The sequence below is a fragment of the Apis florea genome, unplaced genomic scaffold (genome assembly GCF_048593485.1).
Source record: "Apis florea isolate Af1SG1 unplaced genomic scaffold, ASM4859348v1 contig_2350_pilon, whole genome shotgun sequence".
Lineage (NCBI taxonomy): Eukaryota > Metazoa > Arthropoda > Insecta > Hymenoptera > Apidae > Apis > Apis florea.
In genome coordinates, this window is record NW_028256565.1 from 8,851,708 (window position 1) to 8,874,821 (window position 23,114).

Here is a 23,114-nt window from a genome sequence, read left to right on the forward strand (position 1 = left end):
ACTGTTTATCTTTTGATTCAGGAAAAAAATGGATTCAGAATTCTGACAAATGATTATACGAGCATGCAAACGCATAGATACGAACCGTTCCTTTCAATTTCCTCCGCAACTCCTTTCAATCCTAACCGTGTCTAATTGAATCGTTTTCATGCTTGCCCCTCATCGAACGTTCAACGGATGAACGGATATTGTAATTTTATCGGGGGACTGGTGCACGAGGTGAAAAAGGGAAGTGGGTCGGCCAGTTATGGATGCCTCGTTCCCGCTTGATTGGATGGGGAAGCGTGTTTTAATTTGTTGAAGGCGGTGGCTTGATTTGTGGTTGAAGTAGTGGCGAGTTAATAGACTTTCCAGGAAGTAAATTTAGGTCTTTGTTCCATCTTTTTTTCCTTCTATCGTTAGATGATTATTTTTTTTTTTTGCAACAGTTATTGAAATTGTCAAACTTCTCTCACTTATTCTATCCAATCTGATAATCTTGTTCTATTTGTCTATCCATTCGTCCATGATATTATCTTACCCATTTCATTATTTTATTATTGTCTATCTTATTATTTGTCTTGATATTGTTTTAAAGAAGATTTTATTTATACTCTTTATTCTTCTTGTGAAAATAAGATATGTCACGTTCTATCCAAACTATTATTCACGAATAATTACTTTCTTCGTTATTTCTTATACCTGGAATAAAACCATCATTTATTTCCATCCATTTTTAACCGACTTCCAAATCCAAATACCGCAACGCAATTAAAATCTTCAAGGTTCCGTTCCCCCCGTTTCTCTTAACCTCCTCCAGTTCATCGATTCGAATCTATCTCCCGAATAATCCAGTGACAATCGAATAAAAAGAAAATGAACTTGAAATACATAAAAAAAAAAAAAAATAAGAAAAAAGTCTTATGCGCGATTATTTTCTTCGTTCGTATATCGCGCAATGAACGAATGATTATCTGTAACGTAGCTATATAACGAATTTATGCGCGATGAGATCGATTAATCAAGCTCGATGTTGGTGACGAAAGAATCGACCGATCGTTTAATCCGCCCTATCGTCGGCTAACGATGTATCGATGTCGATCGGCCTCATCGCGAATTAAACCTCTGAATATTCATGATGGAAAATCAGTGCTCGCAAACACGCCCCTCCGTGGATCAGAGATTCTAATCAGGTCCCGGTTAGCTTATCATTTTTGTTGTTTCCGTTAACCTGGAATTAACTCTCTTAACCCTGGTGGAAAATCCTTAAGCGAGATCAGGAGGATTGAATTGGAAATGATTTAGAATGGTGTCCATAATGTGAAGAGGGTTACAAAAGGATTTATACCTAAAAGGAAAAAAGTTTTTATTTTACAATAAAGAAAATATATACGATATATACACGATTCCACCATAATGGAGAATTTTATATATCTCGAAGGATGGAATAGAAAATATTCCAGGTTTTAATTAATTTTATTAAAAAATAAATACATAATGTAAAATATTCATATACTGAAATTTCATTAAAAATTGAAACTGTCATAACGATTTCGAACGCGAACGCGTACGAATCGGCAAATACAATGGACAGCTTTCATTTTGCAAGCATTTCGACAATTAAATTATAATATATAATAACAGAACGTTGTTTCTCGTCGATACAATGACGATGTATATGGAAATTCGAGATTCTACCCGACGGAAAAATATTTCCCCCGTTAATTAATCCCGATTCATTTAACCGGATACACGGCTCGGCCGTGTTTTTACATTGATTCGTGAAAATCAAACATCATTCTGTTTCACGGAGGCAAGCGGACGAGTGTTTACCTGCTTTATGAAACCGATCGATAAATAAGTTTTTTCTTTTTTTTTTTATTATTTATTTGCAATCTGCCGGCAACGTTTCGTCTCGACGAAATAATATCCGTAGGCAAACTTCATTTGTTGTGGCCAAGCTGGACAAATCTTGACGCCATTGTTTCTACGACTCTATATAATATACGTCCAAATTTCTCTCTCTCTCTCTCTCTCTCTCGATATTAATCAATCGGATACAAAATTTGGTTTTTTTGTTTACCAATTTGCAAAATTGTTCCAAGGCGGCATTTATTCAATATAAAATAGAAATTATGATCGATGATGTTTGCGAGAATTTTTCATTTTTAACGGCACACGCAAACATATTTCGATCGGATTAATTAGCAAACATAAATATTCAACGACAAATATAAATATTATTAATTGTACGGTGCAAAATGGCGCTAATGCAACAAACTGCTTTAATGTTATTCCGAAAATTAGCTTCACCCGTGCATTTTGCTTATAATGATCAAATTTCTTCGTGTAATACGCGTTACACGTTACATTAATGAACCATAAAAATTACTGCACGATTAACTAATCGTTTACTTGAAATCTCGAAGTCTCGAATAGTAAGATTTTCCGAATATTTTCATTGGATAAGCGTAAATTAATTATCAAATACAAATATTCGACGACAATTTATATTGTTGAAATTTTGTATCAATAATGTTATAATAATTTGTATTATTATAATATCAGCTTTATAATTAGCTATCTTAATCTAAATGGCTCGTTATTCATCATCAATTGCCCCAAATTAATCACACTAAATCTTTTTGGTTAAATACGTTTATAATGAAAGCATCAAATAATGCAATGATTATAATTCACAAACCTGTCACAATATCACTCTCAAAAGAAGGGTAAAAAACTCATCGATCACACCCTCTTCAAGTCCCGATATTCACGAGCACGTGGCTCTTCCGCCCATTAAGAGGCTACGCAACATTTCGATTCTTTCTTTGAGAAAGAAAGTTTCCCTCCCTTTGGCTCGTGAGACCGATTTAATACGCGACTTTTCCACCCTTCACGATCCTTGATATACCCTTCAACCATCGAAATATCATCCGTGAGCAAACTTCATTCCCATTCACGACGTTTGATCGGAATTACGGCGGTGAAACTCGGCCATTCTGACTGGTTTTTCCTCCCTCTCCCCGTTAAAGATTCTTCCACAGTCGCGTCACATTTTATCATGACGACCAGGAAACGTTTCCCTTTCGATTCTAATAGTAGTACAAAATCCTCCCTCTTTTTTTATTCTTGAGAAGGGAGGGATTTTAGTAATATCGGGAAGTCGATTGCATCGTATCAAAGCCCATCTGATATCTTATACATGCTTATGATATAAATTTCTTGAAATTGAATATTAATCTCTAGAAAACTAATAATCCATGTCCAATCACGAATATCATTCACCAATCAGATTCCTTATACTTTTTTATTTTACAAATTAATTATTGCCATCTCACATTGATCATCCTCCTTTCCTATCAAACATGCACATGGTCGAATAACCTGGTACACTTGGCAATTCAACATTTGGCAAAGCCAACTTAACACGCACAATTTGCATATATAGCTAGAGTAAGCAAAAAAACGAAAAATTCTTTGTCGAGAAAGACACGTTTCATTCCCATTATATTATTGAAACACGATTCACAATTGCAGAAGCGAGAATCCTGTTCGGCTGGGAGAGTGGGTGGAGGTTCGGGTGTCGAGAACCGGACGTTTGGCCTCGCTCGAAGTCGAGGACGACCCCCCGCAGGAAATCCTAGCGCCAGGCGCTTTCACGCAACTGTCGTTGCCGTTAAATCTTTACTTGGGCGGCGCGCCATCCACTGACATGTACTCGCCGAAGATGAAAACGACCGCCAGCTTCGTGGGATGCATTCAGACGGTCATTTTGAATCGTCGCGAGGTAAGAAACTTTGCGCTCTCATAAGGGCAAAAGCCTTCCAAGATGATAGGAGGGGGAGGGGCCAACTGGCGATGCATTTAGAAAATTGGAATTCTGCGGGAGTAATAAATGTTATTAGATAAGGAGCAGGCTGGAAGAATGTGAAATATTGCGAGATACCTTAATTATTATGGAACGTTTCTCGTAAAAATAAATAATGAATTTTTTTTTTTATACCGGTTCTCGGGTACAAACTTTGCCATCGTGTTTTGCCATTAAAAATAATGGAAATACGGCGCGTTAATAAAGGTTAAAAGCTCTATTAAGTCACATCATGCAACATATACGTTGTTCCTCGTCCCGCCTTTATTTATTAATTTATTTCCCCGTTTCTTCTTTTACCTTCTTTCCCTTTCCTCCTACCTAAAATGAGAAATCGCCGTTCCTCTTCTCTCTCGTCTCTTTCCTTCGTCCCTTTTTTATCATCCTTTCCCTCTTCTCTCTCTGCTTCCCATATCGATCACCCCTCCTTTTTTATCTAACCTTTTTCCCCACTTTCTCATATATATTCTTTATCTCTTCCTTACCGCTCTCCTTTCCGTTCTCATCTCTATCGAACACTTTCCTTTCCTCGTTTCATATTTTTTTTTTTTTAATTGATTTTCCCGCGAAATTTAATGTTAAAGGCAATCTTTGATAAAAGGGTGTAAATGAGAGCAAAAAATAAAACGGATTAAAAAGTAACAATAGGAAACCGTAGATATTTATTATAAAGTCTCGAACGATATTCTATTCTATATGAATACACACATTACGCACTTTACACATTTCTCCCCTCGGAGGAGAATTAAATCGAGGCTTGTGACGCGGCTTGCTCTTTCATTACATTCGTTTGCTCGAGTTTCCCTTTATCACGTAAGAATTATCGTCTACTCGTAAATTCACGAATATATTTTACGCCGATGTTAGCGCGCAATTTGAAACTGCATATAATCAACTTGATCCAAACTTGTTCTAGAATGGATAATTATTGAATTAAGATATGTTTTAAATGGATTTTCTTAAAGAGTATCATTATGGAATTAGAATATAAACAGTTAATCTTGATATAAATGAGAAATGCAATTAGATATCAGTTGGAAGTTGTTTAGGAAGTAGCATAGTCGGAAATTGCATAGGATAAGTGGCATAGAAGAGAGTTTGATCACTGGACTGGTCAGTAAAACAGGTCAATGCTGAAGCAGCGAGGAAGTAGTACGGTCTCCCTGACTAGACAAGTGGTATAAGCTAGAAATTGGTCAGAAAAGTAGAATGGACAAGTAGTATAATAGTGCTGTGTGTATAGCTATAGAATAAGTAGTATAGGTATATGCATACGGTCATTACGCAAGTTGTGTAAGTTCTAAGTGTACAGCTATTGGAGCTAGTAATACAGGTCTACGTTCGTAATCATTAAGCAAGTATAGATCTATGTGTATGGTCATCTCGATTCTCCTTTATCGATTGAACTTTTAAAGCTTTTCAAATCTTGAAAGGAAAATTGAAATATTATTAAACGACATTCGTGTTTAAAATAGGGATATTCGTTTAAGTTGTTAACGAAACTTACTTTCAACAAATTATATGCCTCTTGCACCAAGAGTAAGAGAATTAAAAATCACATAATCACGTAATTTTAAAACGAGACCTGTATCCTTTTCATTTCTATCACATCAACCGTCTAGTTTTCTTTCACGATATTTCCAGAATTATGAAAAGAAAATTTTAAATCTTCATCTCAAGCTGATCATAAGATTGTTTATAAATTTCGTTCAATTTATGAAATTCTTATAACAATTATTATAATAATTTTATAATTGAAAAGAAATATGGAACATCTTCAATTATTATAACAAATACTTTATGCGCTTCTATTTTACTTACATATACTTCATGCACACAAATTTATCACAAATAACCAAATGATAACCTCTACACATGCCGTATATATGTATATATATAGAATAAGTAGTACAGGTCTAAGATCGTTGCACAAGCAACATACGCATACAGTACAAATCCATATATTTTCCAGAGTTTTGGAGGGTAGCACGGGATCGTTATTATTCCCACAGGTTGGTCGATCGTGATGCGGGCAAACTGCGGTTCGTCCACGTTCAGGGGATCATTCGTCGTGACAAGCTGTCGCGGCCGTGTTAATCGTCATTAACAAAGCGATTACGTTTGCACAGATCGGAATCCTCGCCGAGGCTTTGGGCGGGGTGAACGTGGGCAATTGCGGGCACGCGTGCGAGGCGAGGCCGTGCGGAGACGCGGAGTGTCGTCCGCTTCGGGACCGATTCACGTGTCGTTGTCGACCTGGCATGCCGCATCCCTGTCCAGCGCCGGACGACAACACGATTTTGGACAGCTCCCCCTCGAAACCGAACGCTGCCGCGCGGTTCGAGAGATCCGTGCCCAGTTTCTCGGGCAGCGAGAGCTATCTCCATTACAACGACGCGGACACGATGAAAAGGTGCGTAAAATTTCTGCGTCTAATCTTCACATTCTTTTCGAAGTAAAAGAAAATTAGAGAAATATTTGAATGAATGAAACGTTATCAAAGATGAATAGAAACTTGATCAAGAGTTCATCAAATTAATTATCATATCGATACACCAATATATTTTTATTTTAATCAAAATTCAAGATGAAGAAGCTCCATTTCAACACAGCTCTCCATTTCAATTCCTGCTTAATCCAGGAAGAAGCTCGTTCGAAATCTCCTTCGTTATGACTTTTCTCTTTCTATATCCCTCTGAGAGAAATATTCGTATCCTTTTCAACCTCGAAGAAAATTATCCGTCTGTTTCAGGATAATAAGCTACAGGGTGGACATCAATATGAGATTCAGGGCGAGCAGCAGTAGCGGGCTGCTGCTTTGGAGCGGGAGGCAAGCGGATCCGCAAGAACAAAGGGACGAGAACGACGATTTTCTAGCCCTCGGATTGGATCGTGGCTATTTGACTTTAGCTTACAATCTTGGCTCGGGCGAGGCTGTTCTGCGGTACAATTTAACGAGATTGGACGATGATCTATGGCATCGGGTCCGAGCAGTGAGGTAACAAAGTTTCTCATCCGTGTATCGAAGTTTCTTTTTTTTTTTTTTTTTTTTTTTTTTTACACGACGAAAACTTTTTAATCGAATTCCAATGTTTTTGAAATCGATCGATATTCCTTCAGGAACGAACAATGGGCGTCGCTTGTCGTCGACAGTGGTACAGGCGTTTCCGCGTCGTCGCCTGGACAACTCAGACAGTTGAACACTGACACGGGTCTTTATGTCGGTAAGTGAAACATTTATGTCGATAAAAATGACTATTTGATCGCCTTCTCTCATTTCTCTGACAATTGGTGATTGATTCTACTTGTTTGAACGTGATTGGTTCGTTCTATTTGTTTAACTATCATTGGATCGGTATTACTTGTCTCGTTATGATCGATCTATTTTATTTGTCTTATCATTATTGATTTGTTAACTCGCACTATTTGATCAGTCGTGATTATTGTATTTATTTTACCTTAATTGATTGTGTTATGGTTGCTGAATTATGGTTTGCAACGCTGCTTGTTTGATTATGATCGAGTTATACTACTTATTTGCTTATGATTTGCCTAAATAGATACTTGTGGATATTGTTATCATTATTAATAGTTTCAAGATAATTTGAAGTATTGCTTTTCTGCGAATTTATTAGTGAAATAAACTGTGAAAGATAACGTTTCAGTTTTTCTTTTTTTTTTCATAATTTATATTCTATCAATTCTTCTTAATAAATTCTGTTTGTTTTGAACTGTCTTTGTAACTTGAAACATCAATCTATCTTTTGAAAATTGGCGAATATTTCAAAATATTTCAAAAGTTATATAAAGAAGTTCTTCGAATATTTCGGTTTGAAAATCATCAAATATCAAAGATTAACTACTCGTAAGTTTCAACACCGTCAACTTATACATCCAGCTTTAGCTGTCCTTGAGTTATTACTGAAATTACCAAGTGGGTCATCCTCGCGTTACGAATTCTCGGCAACTTCCGCTAAGCTGTTGAACTCATAAAGAAACAGCTTGATACATAGCTGTACTCTCAGGAAATTTATAGAGGCTATACTCTAATTCATCAAATACTTTTACAACGTTCCGTCAACTAAATAATCAAACATAGAAATCTTTCAAAATTACTCTCAACTTTCTAGATTTATTGCTTATTATTCCTTTCCTTAAATATTTTTCAAAACAATTTAAATCCTTTGCAGCACGGTTTCTTCTTTTTAAGTCACTTTTTTATTTCAACAACAATCGAAATTTCATTGGAGAAACGAGAACTTCCCCTTTGTTTCGATAAAATTTACACCGAGCCAAGTAATAAAAATTGTCGGCATTGAAAAAAGATAAGCTATAGTTACATATATATATATTCGCAAATGATTTCCATTTGATCGACTATTTTTCTGAAAAAAATTACAAACTTTTTGGTAATATTTTTAACAGGTGGCGCGCCTGATATCGTAAGGACAACGGGAGGAAGATACGCAAAGGGTATCGTGGGATGTATCAGCGATCTGGTCCTGGACTCGGACTTTTCCGTGGCGTTGTCGTCACCGGGGCAGGCTACCAACACGCACTCGTGCATCCCCTGAAAGACATCCGTGCCGTCCGACGTTAGATGGTCAGCGCTTAGGATATGAAAATGCATCACGATGAGTAAAATTCTCTGGCCAGGGCAGAGAAGGTCGACGTCGTTGCCCAGCGTTTAAGGCTGAACCGGCTGCCTTGATTGACGCCTTGAACGCTGATCACGTCTACGCGTGTACGATTTATACACACCGATTCATCACACGGATTCATCATTTTTGTACAGACTTTCATCTCAACGACTAACTAAAAATTCTCCCCTCCAAAGGGAATGATAAAAGTAAAATGAAAAAAAGAAAGAGAAATGAAAAAAAATATGTATAAAACAAAAAAAAAAAAAAAAAAAAAAAGGAAAAGACTAAGGAGAATACAGAAGCAAAAAAAAAAAAAAAAAAAAAACACGAATGAACGAATGAGAAAGACTATATCGTCGCGTCAGACCGTCGAATATAATATATAGACAGCTTACTGTAAATATTAAACGAAAGATAATCTTGGAAATCTGTCAGTCGCCTCACGATGTATTTCCATTCCTGTGACAACTTCCTGTCTGCACACACACACACACACACACACACACACACACCCTCGATCTCGAGACGATATCGAGAGCTTATATTATATCATTCGATTAATAAAAAAAAAAAAAAAAGAAAGAAAGAAAAGAAAAGAAGATAGAAAGAAGATTTCTAGCTTTTTCTATTCCCTGTGGTGTTGCGTATCGATAAAGTTTCGAGCGCAAATCGATCCAAAACGCGAATCGAACGATGTTGAGATACATTGTCACGATCCGAGTTCCTGAGAATCGTCGTTCCTATCGCGCGTTGGACGGAAGTTGTTACGTAAGGAACGTGTGTCTAGTCACAGCCACGGACTGTCCCCGGCCGGATTAAGAACTCGATGTAGAGCTCGTCTCGAAGACGGCTTTATGGCCTAATAAGATTAAATAAAGGAGAAGAAGAATAAAGAGAGAAGGGAGAAGAAAGAAAAAGAGAGAGAGAGAGAGAGAGAGCATAACCCCTCAAAAGCGTCAATTTCTATTAAGCTCTCCGACCGACGGATGTCACGCGAAATCATTGAGTTTCGATCCCGAGCAGATAGGGGGAAATGAGATTAAAAATATAATCTCAGCAAAACTCGCAAATCGAGGGTATCGAGGCAATACCCTTAAATACGTCCAACCACTTCTTAGATTCGTTGTCTAAGATTTTCCACGTGTGTTTCTTTCTTTTCCACGATGGTTGCGAATTAACGCGACATTTAGCAACAATTATTTCGTTTCTCGTTCGAGCGGGCACGCCTCGAACACTCGATAGGGAGGATTAGATGCAGAACAGAACGTTAAATCAATTACGAAAGGTACAAGAAGGACCAAAAGCAATTAACACCTTTAAACATGGATGCAAAAGTGACTTGAATTGGCGGGGAAAATCGAATGCTTATACACGGGGAAATTGTGTTGCCTCTTTAACCCCAAAAGGGGGAAAGTTTCTTCCATTCGTTATTATCGAATTAATTAATAACATCTCGAATGATTGTACTGTGCTGGACTATATCAAATGGATGAGATCCATCGTTATATTTAAGTATTTTTCAGAGAAAAAAAAAAAAAAAAAAAAAGAGTAGAATAAAACGTGGCGCGAGAGCATTTAATACGGAAGACGTATTCAGAAACATTTCTTCCCCGTGTATAATTAACAATTTTTCGAAATTCTCGTTGCTTTTGCATCCGCTCGACACGCACGCGAGATGAAGAGGATCGGCATCGTGTTTCACTAATAACCACACTATGCTTCGTAAGGTACTTCCGTAGCTGGCAGTGTACGCTCCTCGACGTTTCCGCTTAAAGAAGCACCGAGCTGCACATTCTAACGGTTAAATATCTGTATAAAATGTAGCAACTTAATTACGAAGATGTCCCCGCATATTTTCTTAATTCGACAAGACTTTTCCGCACGATCCTCGAACGAACGACGATCCAACGTTCCGCGTTTAACCCCTTCGACACGATTGAAAAGAAGAAGTAGTAAAGGTAGTGGAAAATTAAAAAAAAATAAAGGAAGAATTAAAATGTAATCTGAAATTGAGGCCACATTTTGTTACCAAGGAAGGGACGATCGTTAAATTTCGAGAAGAAGATTGTTCTATCTATCGATAAACTCTACAGGTTGAAGCTATTAATCCTGGCTCGATGATCCTATCAATCGTCCCTATATATCCTGCCACATTACGGGCAGGATAAAGAAACAGTAAAATTGGCAGAATCGATTCGACGGGCAAGACATAACAGTTCCAACTTTATTTTCGCGTAGTAATAATAAAGTTTTACTTAAGAAGAAGTTATGGTACAGCAATTGCGCGCAAAAATGTTTGTCGATAAACGTCGGCTCTTTGTGTCGAATGGGTTAAAAGGAAAGAGTCGGTCGGGATCGAAGGGGATCAGGTCAATACGTATACATGTCATATCTTAATAAAAAAAAAAAAAAAAAAGAAAAAAAAATAAAAAGGAAAAAGAGGAAAGGTGGTTAATAAGGAGATAGATGGGTAAAATACACTTTGATTTTCTCCGTTTTGCACGGGAATGATTTGAACTCAAACACATCATATAAAAGCAATCGGCTGTAGTCAATTTTGTACGGATGTTATTTTTCTTGAAATTATATAATGAAGGAGATGAAGAAGAGAGAGAGAGAGAGAGAGAGAGAGAGAGAGACGAAAGAAATATCAAATGGTGAATGGTATAGTTATGTAGGGAAATATAATATAATAATAATAAACGATTATTCGTGAAATCTAGCGATATAAAGCACGAGGTGAAAATATTTTAGCCCAGCCTCTCGGGGACACACTCTTTTACTTCCTTTCTTTTCTAACTTCCTTCCTTCCTTCCTTCCTTCCTTCCTTCCTTCCTTCCCTCCTTCCTTCCTTCCCTTCATTTCTCTGCACAATTTTTAAACAACGTCGGTGTATGTGTCTGTGCGTATATGCGTGCGTGCGTATGTGTGTGTGTGTGTGTATCAATCTCTGAACGATCCTCCAAGCTTCGTAATACGCTTGTATAAACTTTGTTCGTGGAGATCGTTTCGCGACGTTGCTGAAAAACAATTTTGTACAAAAAAAAAAAAAAAAAAAAAAGGGGGAAAATCTTGCGGCAATGAGTAAAAAATTTTTTTGCGTAGAAATTTCCGTGCGTTTTGTTGTTGTTTCTTTTTTTTCTTCTTCTTCTTCTTCTTCTTCTCTCTTTTCTTTTTTCAAATTTGTGCGTCTCGCTTCCATCCTAGTATCCATCACGCTTGAAAACAAGGTTCCTCGACAATTTTTCACTATTAGCGTGTAGCCATGCGTATTTTTCATTTTTCTCGATTATCATGATTCATCATCTCCTCGTTTAAATATGTTAAGATTGGTTTTTTTTTTTTTTTAATAATATCAGATGATTAAGGATTAATTAACATATAATTTTTTTTTTCTCTTTCAATTTTGATTAAGTCAATTCTAATTCTTTTGACATTGTTACTATAATATATTTCTTTTTCCCTAAATTAATTCTTTTCGATTAATTTTTTTCTTTTGGATCATATATACACACATTTTTCTTTTCCACGTGTTTTGTAATTTGTATAACTATTTATATTAGACGTCTGTTGTTACAATATATTTTATAAAGCTAAATTACAATGTAAATTATTTTACATTGCCTTGCGTCTTTCGATAATGTTGCGTTACACAAATTTTATAAATATTGCTTTAATAATTGGCCTCTATTATAGGAATCATTGAGTAGATCAACTCTTAAACCGTTTTACTTGTATCGATAAATTGTATCAGATTCTATTTATTGTACGTTGGGTGGATACATTAGATTGTTTCATAATGTTTAATATTTGAAAGTTTTAATAAACGAAAGTGAAAATGAACATATTACGTTTTCCTACATTTTCCTTTAACCAAGTGTAAAATACAATCTGTTTGATCTTGAAACGAGGAAGATTTTTGTGAGACAATCTAATGATAGAGCCAGAAAAAGTTTATGCCACAATGGTGTTTCCTTCGAGATATTTATATACTCAAACGTTAGTAAATTTCTTAGATAGAACTTTAACGAACTTATAAATCTTTGTCCCTCAATGTATTACAATGTCTTGCGATTTTCATTGATCCTTCTCAAAGAATCAAAGGGAAAAGTAAAAAATGTTTTTTTCTCTTTTTTTTTCTTCTCGTAATATTCTCTCTACTCTGTACTTCTGTACTCAACAACTATCCCTATCTATTTCAATATATTTATAGAAACAGAAGATGATTAAATTAACGGTAAAAATCGTTACGTAAATCGTTATAATGTTACATAAATATATCTTTATTTTTTAAATCACTCTTCATTTTTCCATCATTCCAAATGAAATCAAATATTTTGTTTCCACGATAGAATACGCATACGTTGTGAAACGACCAGACGATGGTTGTATAAGTCAACAGGTCGTACAAAATGCCTGATATAATTCAATGAGGATTATATAGTATATTCGAATAAGGCTGAAGTGTAAGAAAATCGTACTTATTAAATCGTATTAAATTGAATTGAATGTAAGAAAAAAAATTGAAAAAAAAAAAAAAAGGAAAAAAAGAAGAAGAAGAAGGAAAGATCGGTGGATATCACACGTCAAACAAAGCGAGAAGAAAAAGAACGCTATTATTGAAAAGAAAAAAAAAAAAAAAAAAAAAAATATCATACATATTAATATATAATAGATATTATATTATTATTACTAAATATTATATTAATATATGAATGCTATATATTAAATATTTCTATTATGTCCGTCTGCAAAGTCTATTAGAAGAGTCTATCCTGTCAACCTATTCTTGCGACCCATGTGGATCTCCTCGAATATATATGTATATACATATATGTAAGTGTGTGTATGCATGTATGTATGCATATAGAATGGTCGAAAATGAATTTTTCATATTTCGATGCTGCAAAAAAAAAAAAATAAAAAATAAAAAAAAAAAAGGGGCAAAAATTGAAAGAGAGAGTAAAAGTAAAAGAAAAGATGACGAAAGAAACGAGCACACATCACAAACGAGACGTTTGATATATCGAAAGTAAATTAAAAAAAAAAAAAAAAGAAAAAAAAAAAAAAAAAAAACGGGGATAAACGATTCTCTCGTTCTCTCACTTTGGGGGAAAAAAATTACTATTCGTGTAGAATAATTTCAATGATGATTAATCGTGCGAAGGAGCTTATCGAAAATCTGATCGTATCACGCAATTGCGCACAGAGAATCACTTCATTAGAATCGTGCTATCGTGACACTTGTGACATCTTAGGTTTATAACTTTTTGCATCGTTGTATTATATTCTCGAGAAAGGAATTATTTGCCATAAAAATAATTATCAAGAAACATATCTTTGTTATAATTAAACGATAATGATTCGTACTGTTTAAATGTTCTTTTGTATTGTTAAAAAAAATAGGAAACATTTCAAGGAACAAGGTTTCATTCGCAAATTTTTATTGCTTTATTGAGTATTGAATAAATCCTCTCGTCGTTTCATTGGGATTGAAAAACCTTTTTGATTGAAATGAAAGATTAATAAAAATAAAATACTTTTATTAAACATTTGCAAATATATTTGTGGTAAATTGTAAATTTTATAGAATTAAATAATTTATAAAAGGAGTTAAAAAATGATTAATATTCGAATTTTCATATTCTCTCAACAATTCTCCAAACAATATGAAACACACAATTCTAATTTATTTGTTTATTTATTTATTACATCTAATGCAGCGCGATAATTTAACGAAATTGTGTATGTATATGTTGAAACACGCAGTGGTATAAATTCATATGAGCAAATGTGTGTGTCTCAGCCCATGTTGTCGAAGCATCAATAAAAAAGAGATTTTGTAAATCAGAGATTTATTTCCCCTTCCTACTTTTTTCTTCTAAAATATTAAAAGAAGGTATTAATAAGTCGTTTGATTAATTTATATAATTAGTAATGCCTTTTTTTTAAATATTTTCAGTCATTAAATGAATACATGAATATACGAGTATATGAAATTTTATATAGATAAATATATATATTCTATAGATAAATATAAATATTATATTTAATGAAATAATTTTAATCGAAAATTAAATTTGACACCACATTTCATAATTCATATTGCGCATTATCTGTAATACAAAATTATGAATTGTTTAAATAGCCGCAAATTCAAATTCATTATTATAAAAAAACTTATCATTCATCTGTAAAAATCTTATTTAAATTTTGTTTTAGTAATGCGATAAAAAAATATTAAAATATATATTATTATTCAAGAACTTATATAAAATATATATATATATGTGTGTGTTGCATGATTTGTAAACTAGACAAGGAAAGTAAATAATGAGAAAAGGACGGAGATAGCTGAAAAATTATGAAATCAGCGCCATCTTCAGAGTGCCGCAAATGAAACATATAAAAAGAGGACAGAAAATAGTGGAAGAAGGACAGAGATAAAATAAGAATTTACTATTAATGCCATCTCTCGAATGTCCAGAAATGTTAAGTTTGAGTACTCTTCAAAGAGATGGCGCTACCAGTTAAAGTCTTAAATGTTTCCAATTTCATTAAGTTTCAGCATTTTTCGAAGAGATGGCGACACTAGTTAAGGTCTTCTACACATTTCTGGCATCAAGTTTGAGCATTTTTCAGAGAGATGGCGCCACTGGTTAGTTTCTTATATTCAAGAGATGGCGCTAATGATCAATTCTTTATCTTCTATCCTTTTTCCATTATTTTCTATCCTTTCTTTATATGTTTCATTTGTGGCACTCTGAAGATGGCGCTGATTCCCATATTTTTATACTATCTCTGTCCTTTTCTCACTGTTTACTTTCCTTGTCTTACTCCGTAAATTATAATGATAAATATAAACACTTGTGACAGTTTATGAGAATATTAACATATATAATTTACATTGCACATATATTGGGAGATAGCTTTTCGAATATCCAAATAATAAAAGTCTTAGGAAATAATTAACATTATTTTTATTGAATTTATTATTTATTGGATTATGATATTTCTTGCGATTCTTTCAATCATCCATCAACAATGTTCTATAATAAATCTGTATTTTATAAATGATAATTATAATTCTTATCAAAGATAATTTACTATCATGTGTTATCGTTATATTAATCATAAATTTAATTATGTTTTTTTTTCTTTGTAACGCTATTGTCTTGTTCCATTTTGAATTGATAATATGATATATTACACAAAAATAGTAACAATTGATTATATAAATAGTCAAAAAGTTTTTGGATTATATGATACAAAAATGCATTAGATAATAAATCTATTTTATAACTAGTTTGTGGTTATGCGTTATATTCTTATTATATTTCTATTACAATTCTATATCACAAGAATATTATCATATTATTTTGAATAATAAATTAACGATTTTATAATTACAATATAAGCGTTCGTAAATGTATCAAGACTATAAAAATTGACAAAAATGTTTTTGAACTTTAAATTCCTGTATGTTAAAACTATAGAATATCAACGCACTATACTTAAATTTCTCGACAAACAGTCACTTTTTCTATGCCCATTTTATATATAATTCACATGACACATCTGTGTTCAAGGAAAAAGAGCGAAGATGAGGGGACTGTTTCCGCCCCTAAAGTTTTTCTACTATATAAATTTATATACTAGTCGCTAGAAAAATTAATCCTTTGTTTATTGTCATGAGATAATTATAACATTATAATACTTCTTTGACAAATTTTGTACATATAACAATTTCTAAAAGTGATTGTATATTTATGTACGCTTTTTGTACAACTCTTTTTAATTATAAGTACGATTTGAAAGGAAATTAACGTGATCTTTACTAATTTTTACTCATGGTATGTATTTATTTTTTATATAGTATCAAATTATCATTAAATTATATACTGTCAATATTATTTTCACAAATTAATCAGCATTTCGTTATACAACACATCTTTTTAACTAACATAATTAATAATTAATCATTATATTAATTGTCGAAAATAGCTGTAAACTTTCTTTTGTGTACTGAAATGAAATTGCGTATTATGTGCGTAGTATATTGTATTTAAATGGTATATATATAAATGGCATATATTTAAATAAAAAATTGATTTAAATATATACAAAATTTAATTATTCTAAAAAATTATTTAAAATTAATTAATATAATATGATAATTTACATTATAATTTACATACCTAATATATATAAAGAAATATTGAAAAATATTTTGTTTATTTCATTTATATTTTAATTATTTAAAAATTTAATAATTTTTAAAATATATTAATAAAATTTTTTATAAAATAAAAAATATATAATTGCATATATATGATTAATTTTTGAATAAATAATAATATATATATAAACATGTAATATACATATTTTAGGCTTTACGTATGATGTCAGCAATAGTGCCAAGCACACATAATATAATTGATTCTAATCAAAGTTATGATCATGCATCAGAACGACAGAAACTGTTGGAAAATTTATTGGCTGCTGCAAAGAAGTGTCACATTAGATTTGGTGGGCGTACTGAATTAGCAACTGAATCAGATATATGTGTCACACAATTATGTCATATATTTGAATCAATTTTTAGCCATGGATTACGTACAAACTGTATTGAAAAAATTAATTCAGCTTTAAGGTAAAAAACAATATATATATTGTATTAAAATAAATTATATATATATTTATTTAATTAGGATTTTTATAATATTTTTCTATAATAATTTCTACAATATTCTATAAAATGTACAAAATTTTATAAAAATAGTATTTATTATATTTTCTCAAAATAATCTTGATATATTATGATAATGTACATATAATCTTTTATATAATGATACATTTTTTTTTTGTAATTTTTAATTTTAATTATTTTAATTAAATTATATTTCTTTTCAAATGTGACTACATAGATATATTTGAAAGATAATGTTATATGATAACCAATAACATAAAGTATGCTCTATTATTTGATTTTATATTATTTATATTTCTACAGGCATGTTTCAGACATAGTGTCTGGTAGTAGTACAAAATCATGTAATGCATCAGATATGGCATTTTGGCCTTGTATAAAAGAACAATTAACATGGCATGAACAAGAACGTTTTAGTGTATTGAAAAAAGTTCATACAGATTATGGCAGAGGTAGAGCATGGCTCAGAGCTGTTTTAAATGAACGTTCTTTAGAACGTCATTTACATGCTATACTTGATCCTTCAATACTGTCTCCATTTTATGAAGATTGGGCATTTTTACTTGACCAGGAACGAAGTGCTGTATTACCAAATGTAGCAGCAGGTATAAAAACATTTTTTATCATAATATCATATTTATATAAAATAATTAAATATTATTTTGATCTATTAGGACTTGGTAGTATTTTATTTGCAATTAGGATAGATAATGAAGAATTAGATAATAATTTAAAAGGCAGAGAAATGGATAAACAAAAAGTTTCATTATCTGAACCAATTATATCATCTTCAATACCAGGTAATCATATCTCCTATATTAAATTATATTATATATATTATATATATATTTATATATATAATATAATATATAATATATTATATATAAATATTATATAAAATTAAATATAATTTTTATACAAATATAATGAATGTCTCAATAGGGCCTACTTCAAAACAAAAACAAAGAAAAAAAGTGCCAGTTCATATAATTTCTTTTGATAATGAAAATGATGAACAAGAAAGCACAGATGTTACCATTTCAGTTAGTGCACCTCCAACTTGTCTCAATTCTCCTACAGTAACATCAACAAAAACCTCTACATCATATAGTTTAGTTTCACAATCTCAAGTAGAAACAAATAATATTACTGCAATAACAAATAAAGAAAATTCTGATTGGGAAAATAAGTAAGTAAGCAGCATATTATTCCATATTTTCAATTTGATATTTTAAGTAATAATATTCACTATTTTAGTGAAACCTTTGAAGAAGAAAAAATATTAACACCAATCACAAATTCTGGAAATATGGGTGGACTTGTTCCTGTGTCACCTTTAGATCAAACATTAGATGATATGTTAATAACATTACCAAGTTATCTAGATGTATGTTTAAAATATATTAAATTTTAATATATTTAGTTTTCAAATAATTATTTTTAATTCATTTCATATTTCTTATATAGGATTCATCTGAAGTTGCAGAACCTGCAATAGAAGCTACTGAACCTTTCGCAGATTTAGATATTCATACAAATAATGATAATTTAGACATTGAAACATTACGAGTTAAACTTTTAGCTATGACTGAAATGTTAGAACAAGCTAAAGAAGATGCTATGACTAGTAGATTACAACTTGGTCGTTTACAAAGACAACATCAAAATTATCTCGAAAGACATGAATTACAAATACAAGCATTAAATCGGTAAATTTGCATGATTTTATTCTATTAAATATAGAAATAAATTTTATTTTTTAATACAATTCTAATTTAATAGAGAAAATGAATTATTAAGACAACAATTACGAAAATATGTAACAGCAGTACAAATGTTAAGAAGAGATTCAGATTCTACTACAGTTTCTGAAGAAGATCCATCATTAGATTATCATTATGAAGCTCAACAATATGAAGAGAAATTAATTCAGGTTGCAGACATGCATGCAGAACTAATGGAATTTAATGCTAGATTAACTTTACAATTAAATGACAGGTAAAAATTATTATATATTATTATTATTATTATTATTATTATTATTATTATTATTTCATTATTAATAATATTTATATTTTATAAAAATTAATATTTTAAAAAAATTACAGGGATAGATTAGTCAAGTTATTACAAGCTGAATTAGAGTGCCTTCGCGGGCCTATAAATGAAGATGATTTACCTTTAGAACCACCATGTCTTATACATATATGGATTCCATCTGCATTTCTTACTGGACAGTCTTCTGATATACATCATGTTTACCAGGTGAATCTAAATTAAATATAAAAATTTTTAATATAAACTAATTCTAATAAAATTATTAAATGTATCAAGTTTATTAATTGTTACAGATATATGTACGTATTAGAGATACCGAATGGAATATATATAGACGATACGCTCAATTTCATGCACTTTATAGAGAATTAAAGAAACACGATGCAATTGTTACTACTTTTGAATTTCCACCAAAGAAGACAATAGGAAATAAGGTATTTATATATTATGTATAAAAAAAATTAAAATAATTATAATATTGTCTACTTAAATGGTTATTATCGTCATTTGTTGAAACTGCTCATAAAAACATATTATGCTTTTATTATTTTAAGATTACTATAACAAAAAATTATTGAAATTTTTATAATCAATATACTATACTGTATATATTAATTTTATATCTTTATTTTTTTTTTTTTTTTTTTTTTTAATATGTATATATATATTCTGTAAAATAGAAAATAAAATGCAATATTATCTAATCATTAAGATATTTTCCATTAATTTATTTTCTCGATTTTTCATTTAAATCTTAAATTCATGGAACAAAATTGATTTGATATATAACAATATTCAATTTCTGGAAATCTATTTCTCGATTTTAAATTGTGACCATTTAAGTGAATATATAGAAAATATAAAAATTATATTTATTTTTATTTATTATCTAGGATGCTAAATTTGTAGAGGAGCGACGACAAAAGTTACAACAATGGTTAAGACGAATTGTTGGAAGATTAGCACAATGTTCTCCAGCATTTGCATCTAGACCAAATAGACAAACTCTTATATCTTTGATGCCTTTCTTTGGGTAATTTATTTTACAATTTTAATATTATTTAATTTAATTAATTAAATAATTGTTTTTAAAATTTTTAAAAATTGCAAAAAAAATTTTTGATTTTTTAATTTTATTACAAAATATTACCTTCTTTTAGTGATAATCTTAATACTGAAGATTCGAAAAAAAACAACTCGACAAGAAATACGTTTTCTTCTTCCCCTCAATATATGGGTTTATAATTATTAACGTTTTTTTTTTATAGACAATTTGTATATATAAAAAATCTTTTTAATTTAATGTATAAAATACTTATGTTGTTCTATACAATATATATATATATATATATATTTATACATATATTATATATATTGTTGATAATTGAAAATACGAGCATATGCCTGTATGTATACAAGTATAGTTAATATACATTGACACATGCTGTTTATAGCTGATATATGTATAAAAATAATATGTAGTAAAAATAATTAAAAATTAAGTCTTTTTTTACAAAAATATGTATTATTTTTTTTATGTAAACATTTATATGAAATATTATTTAAAACTTTAATTTATTTAAACAAAAACTTAATCCTGTTTTTAATTTTCTAATGAGATAAAAAAATATATTTCTTATATATTGTATAAATTTGTTATATATCCTATATTTAGAATAAATATTTGAAAATTAATAAAAACATATTAAAAAATAACATTGAAAATATATTATAAGATAAAAATAAATGATTTTAATTAAAATGTATATAAAAGATATTATTTGATGAAGTGATAAAGAAATTTAAATCAAAAAAGACAATGCAAATAAAAAAAAAATGTGTTGTTTTTATAATTAAATTACACAATATCGTGTTCAATCTCGTTTTCTAAAAATTTTATTCATGTAAGGCGCCTTAACAGTAATATAAAAAGGTACACTTTTCCATTTATACTTTATGATAAAAATAAAAGTGCATATTGTTATTGGAACAAGTACATACAGTATTATGCTGGTAAATAATACAACTAATCGCATATAAGATTCACAGGTTTAACAAGTTGCATAGGAGTCTCACTATGGAGAGGTAAGATAAGAAAATTTTGCAAAAAACCAATTATCAAAGAATGTATTCACGCGTAAATTTTTATTTCTTGAACGTGCCTCTTATCAAATAAATATACGTTATAACAATGAAATTTCAATCGTAATATGAATTAGTATTTGTACTGAGCGACACAGACTGGATTTTTTACCTTTCCATATTGAGATATAAAAATTTTTTGTAATAGCAAAGTTTATCAAGTCATTAATATAATCATCCTTAATACTTTGACTGCCGAGTGTGGAACCATAATGTATTTTTATTACAAAGGAACCAACGATACGTCCGTATATTTGTTACATATTATAATACATTTAATGACGTTGCAATAAGAGTTTTATATTGTAGCTCATGCAAGCAACAACATAAATGACAAATATTTGTTATCTTAAAAATTGTAGTCGCTTATACTTAATTCGATACAAATGTATCGAAAAGTAAGACATTATTGTATGGCAGTCAATGTATTAATTGCAATTACATACGCTTTAAACAAATCTATGGAATCTATACTTATAGCGCATCGCAATCATAACATCATAATCATAGTAAGTTTTGTAACATAATGGTACATGATTACATTACTTATAAAATTGATTACAAATCAGATACATTCATTTCAAGTTGATATTATATAATATAATAATATTCTGCTTGGAATAGGGAGAGAAAAATAATCGTATATATTTATTAAATAAGTTCTTAACGTTTCGATAAGAATATAATTCAATATTTAAATTTAATGGACAAATATAATTCTTTAACAGAAATATATAAAAAAAAAAATTACTATTGAAAGCAATTAAAATATTTGTAAACATATGGATTATTAAAATTTTAAATATCAAATATAAATAATATATAATTATAATGATAAAATATTCAAAAATAAGACAATAATATATCTTTTATATACTAAATCTTATATTTTAATTTGCTTTTATATTTTGAAATTTGATAATGCACGAAAAATACAATGTATAACTTATCACTTAAAGAGTATTTTATTCCGTAGAAAATATAAGTTCATTTATACATATAATATTCATGAAAGTTCAAGATTAAAGAAAAAATAAATCTCGATTTCAAAAAATTAACATACTTTACAATACTGATACACGGTACTTATTTGAAAAATGATAATAGTATTCATTAAATTGTATTGATTTCTTAATTTACGATTCACAGAGATGCGTGTGACTATCATTTAAACTTGTCAAGATAAGCAAAATATTAAACGAACAAACGACAATAAATTATAAAATACATTTAATAAAAATAAAAATGAAAAAAAAACATATAAAATTTCGAATAAGATCAATAGCTTTGAATATTTTGAAATATAATAATCATAAAAAAAAATCTTTTAATTAATATAAAAAGAAAATATTTACTATGATTTTGACAATTGCATTGTGCCGTTCGGAAAAGGAGTCTAATCTCTGTTGACTATGGACAGCTCGTATTATGGTAATTTTTTTATACACATATTTTTTTAAAGTTCGCATTGATCCACAAGTTTTTTTTCGTTCAACGAACTTTCGCGAGACGCACGAAAAGTACAGAATTCGTTGGCCTTAGTCACTACGTTCCGTACAAAGATTTCATCATAAACGGTTTTAAATTATTATTTACATTCACTAGCTTTCTTCGCTGACTAATTTTGATTTAGCCCTAGGACAGACTAGAAGGTAGATAGATCCTTATGTATAAATTATTGATTTTCGATGTACCGTTGAGATTACTATTA

At 30.5% G+C, this 23,114-nt stretch overlaps 2 protein-coding genes across 5 annotated transcripts in view; both read left to right on the forward strand.

The window, feature by feature from the left end:
• The window catches only part of LOC100869438 (EGF like, fibronectin type III and laminin G domains protein pikachurin), a 178,255-nt gene extending 169,335 nt beyond the window's left edge, over positions 1-8,920 (forward strand). For both annotated transcript variants that reach the window (XM_012490752.3, XM_003696280.4), the window contains exons 11-15: positions 3,520-3,769; positions 5,980-6,263; positions 6,603-6,848; positions 6,971-7,074; positions 8,276-8,920. In XM_012490752.3, coding sequence (XP_012346206.1) covers positions 3,520-3,769; positions 5,980-6,263; positions 6,603-6,848; positions 6,971-7,074; positions 8,276-8,424 — 1,033 coding nt within the window. In that variant the 3' untranslated portion in view covers positions 8,425-8,920. The remainder of the gene's footprint in view (positions 1-3,519; positions 3,770-5,979; positions 6,264-6,602; positions 6,849-6,970; positions 7,075-8,275) is intronic.
• Positions 8,921-16,018: 7,098 nt separating this feature from the next.
• LOC100869311 (sorting nexin-29) lies at positions 16,019-20,780 on the forward strand. 3 transcript variants are annotated; one of them, XM_003696279.4, is made up of 12 exons: positions 16,019-16,346; positions 16,884-17,146; positions 17,507-17,808; positions 17,878-18,003; positions 18,146-18,392; positions 18,461-18,590; positions 18,671-18,912; positions 18,986-19,201; positions 19,312-19,468; positions 19,555-19,695; positions 20,155-20,294; positions 20,422-20,780. In XM_003696279.4, exons 1-12 carry the CDS (start codon positions 16,344-16,346, stop codon positions 20,504-20,506), a joined length of 2,052 nt encoding a protein of 683 aa, XP_003696327.2. In that variant the 5' UTR covers positions 16,019-16,343; the 3' UTR covers positions 20,507-20,780. The 3 variants fall into 3 exon arrangements, 1 of the variants encoding a protein (XP_003696327.2); XR_015291052.1 differs by having other exon boundaries at positions 16,032-16,346; positions 19,572-19,695; XR_015291050.1 differs by having other exon boundaries at positions 16,045-16,346; positions 19,538-19,695.
• Positions 20,781-23,114: the final 2,334 nt, after the last annotated feature.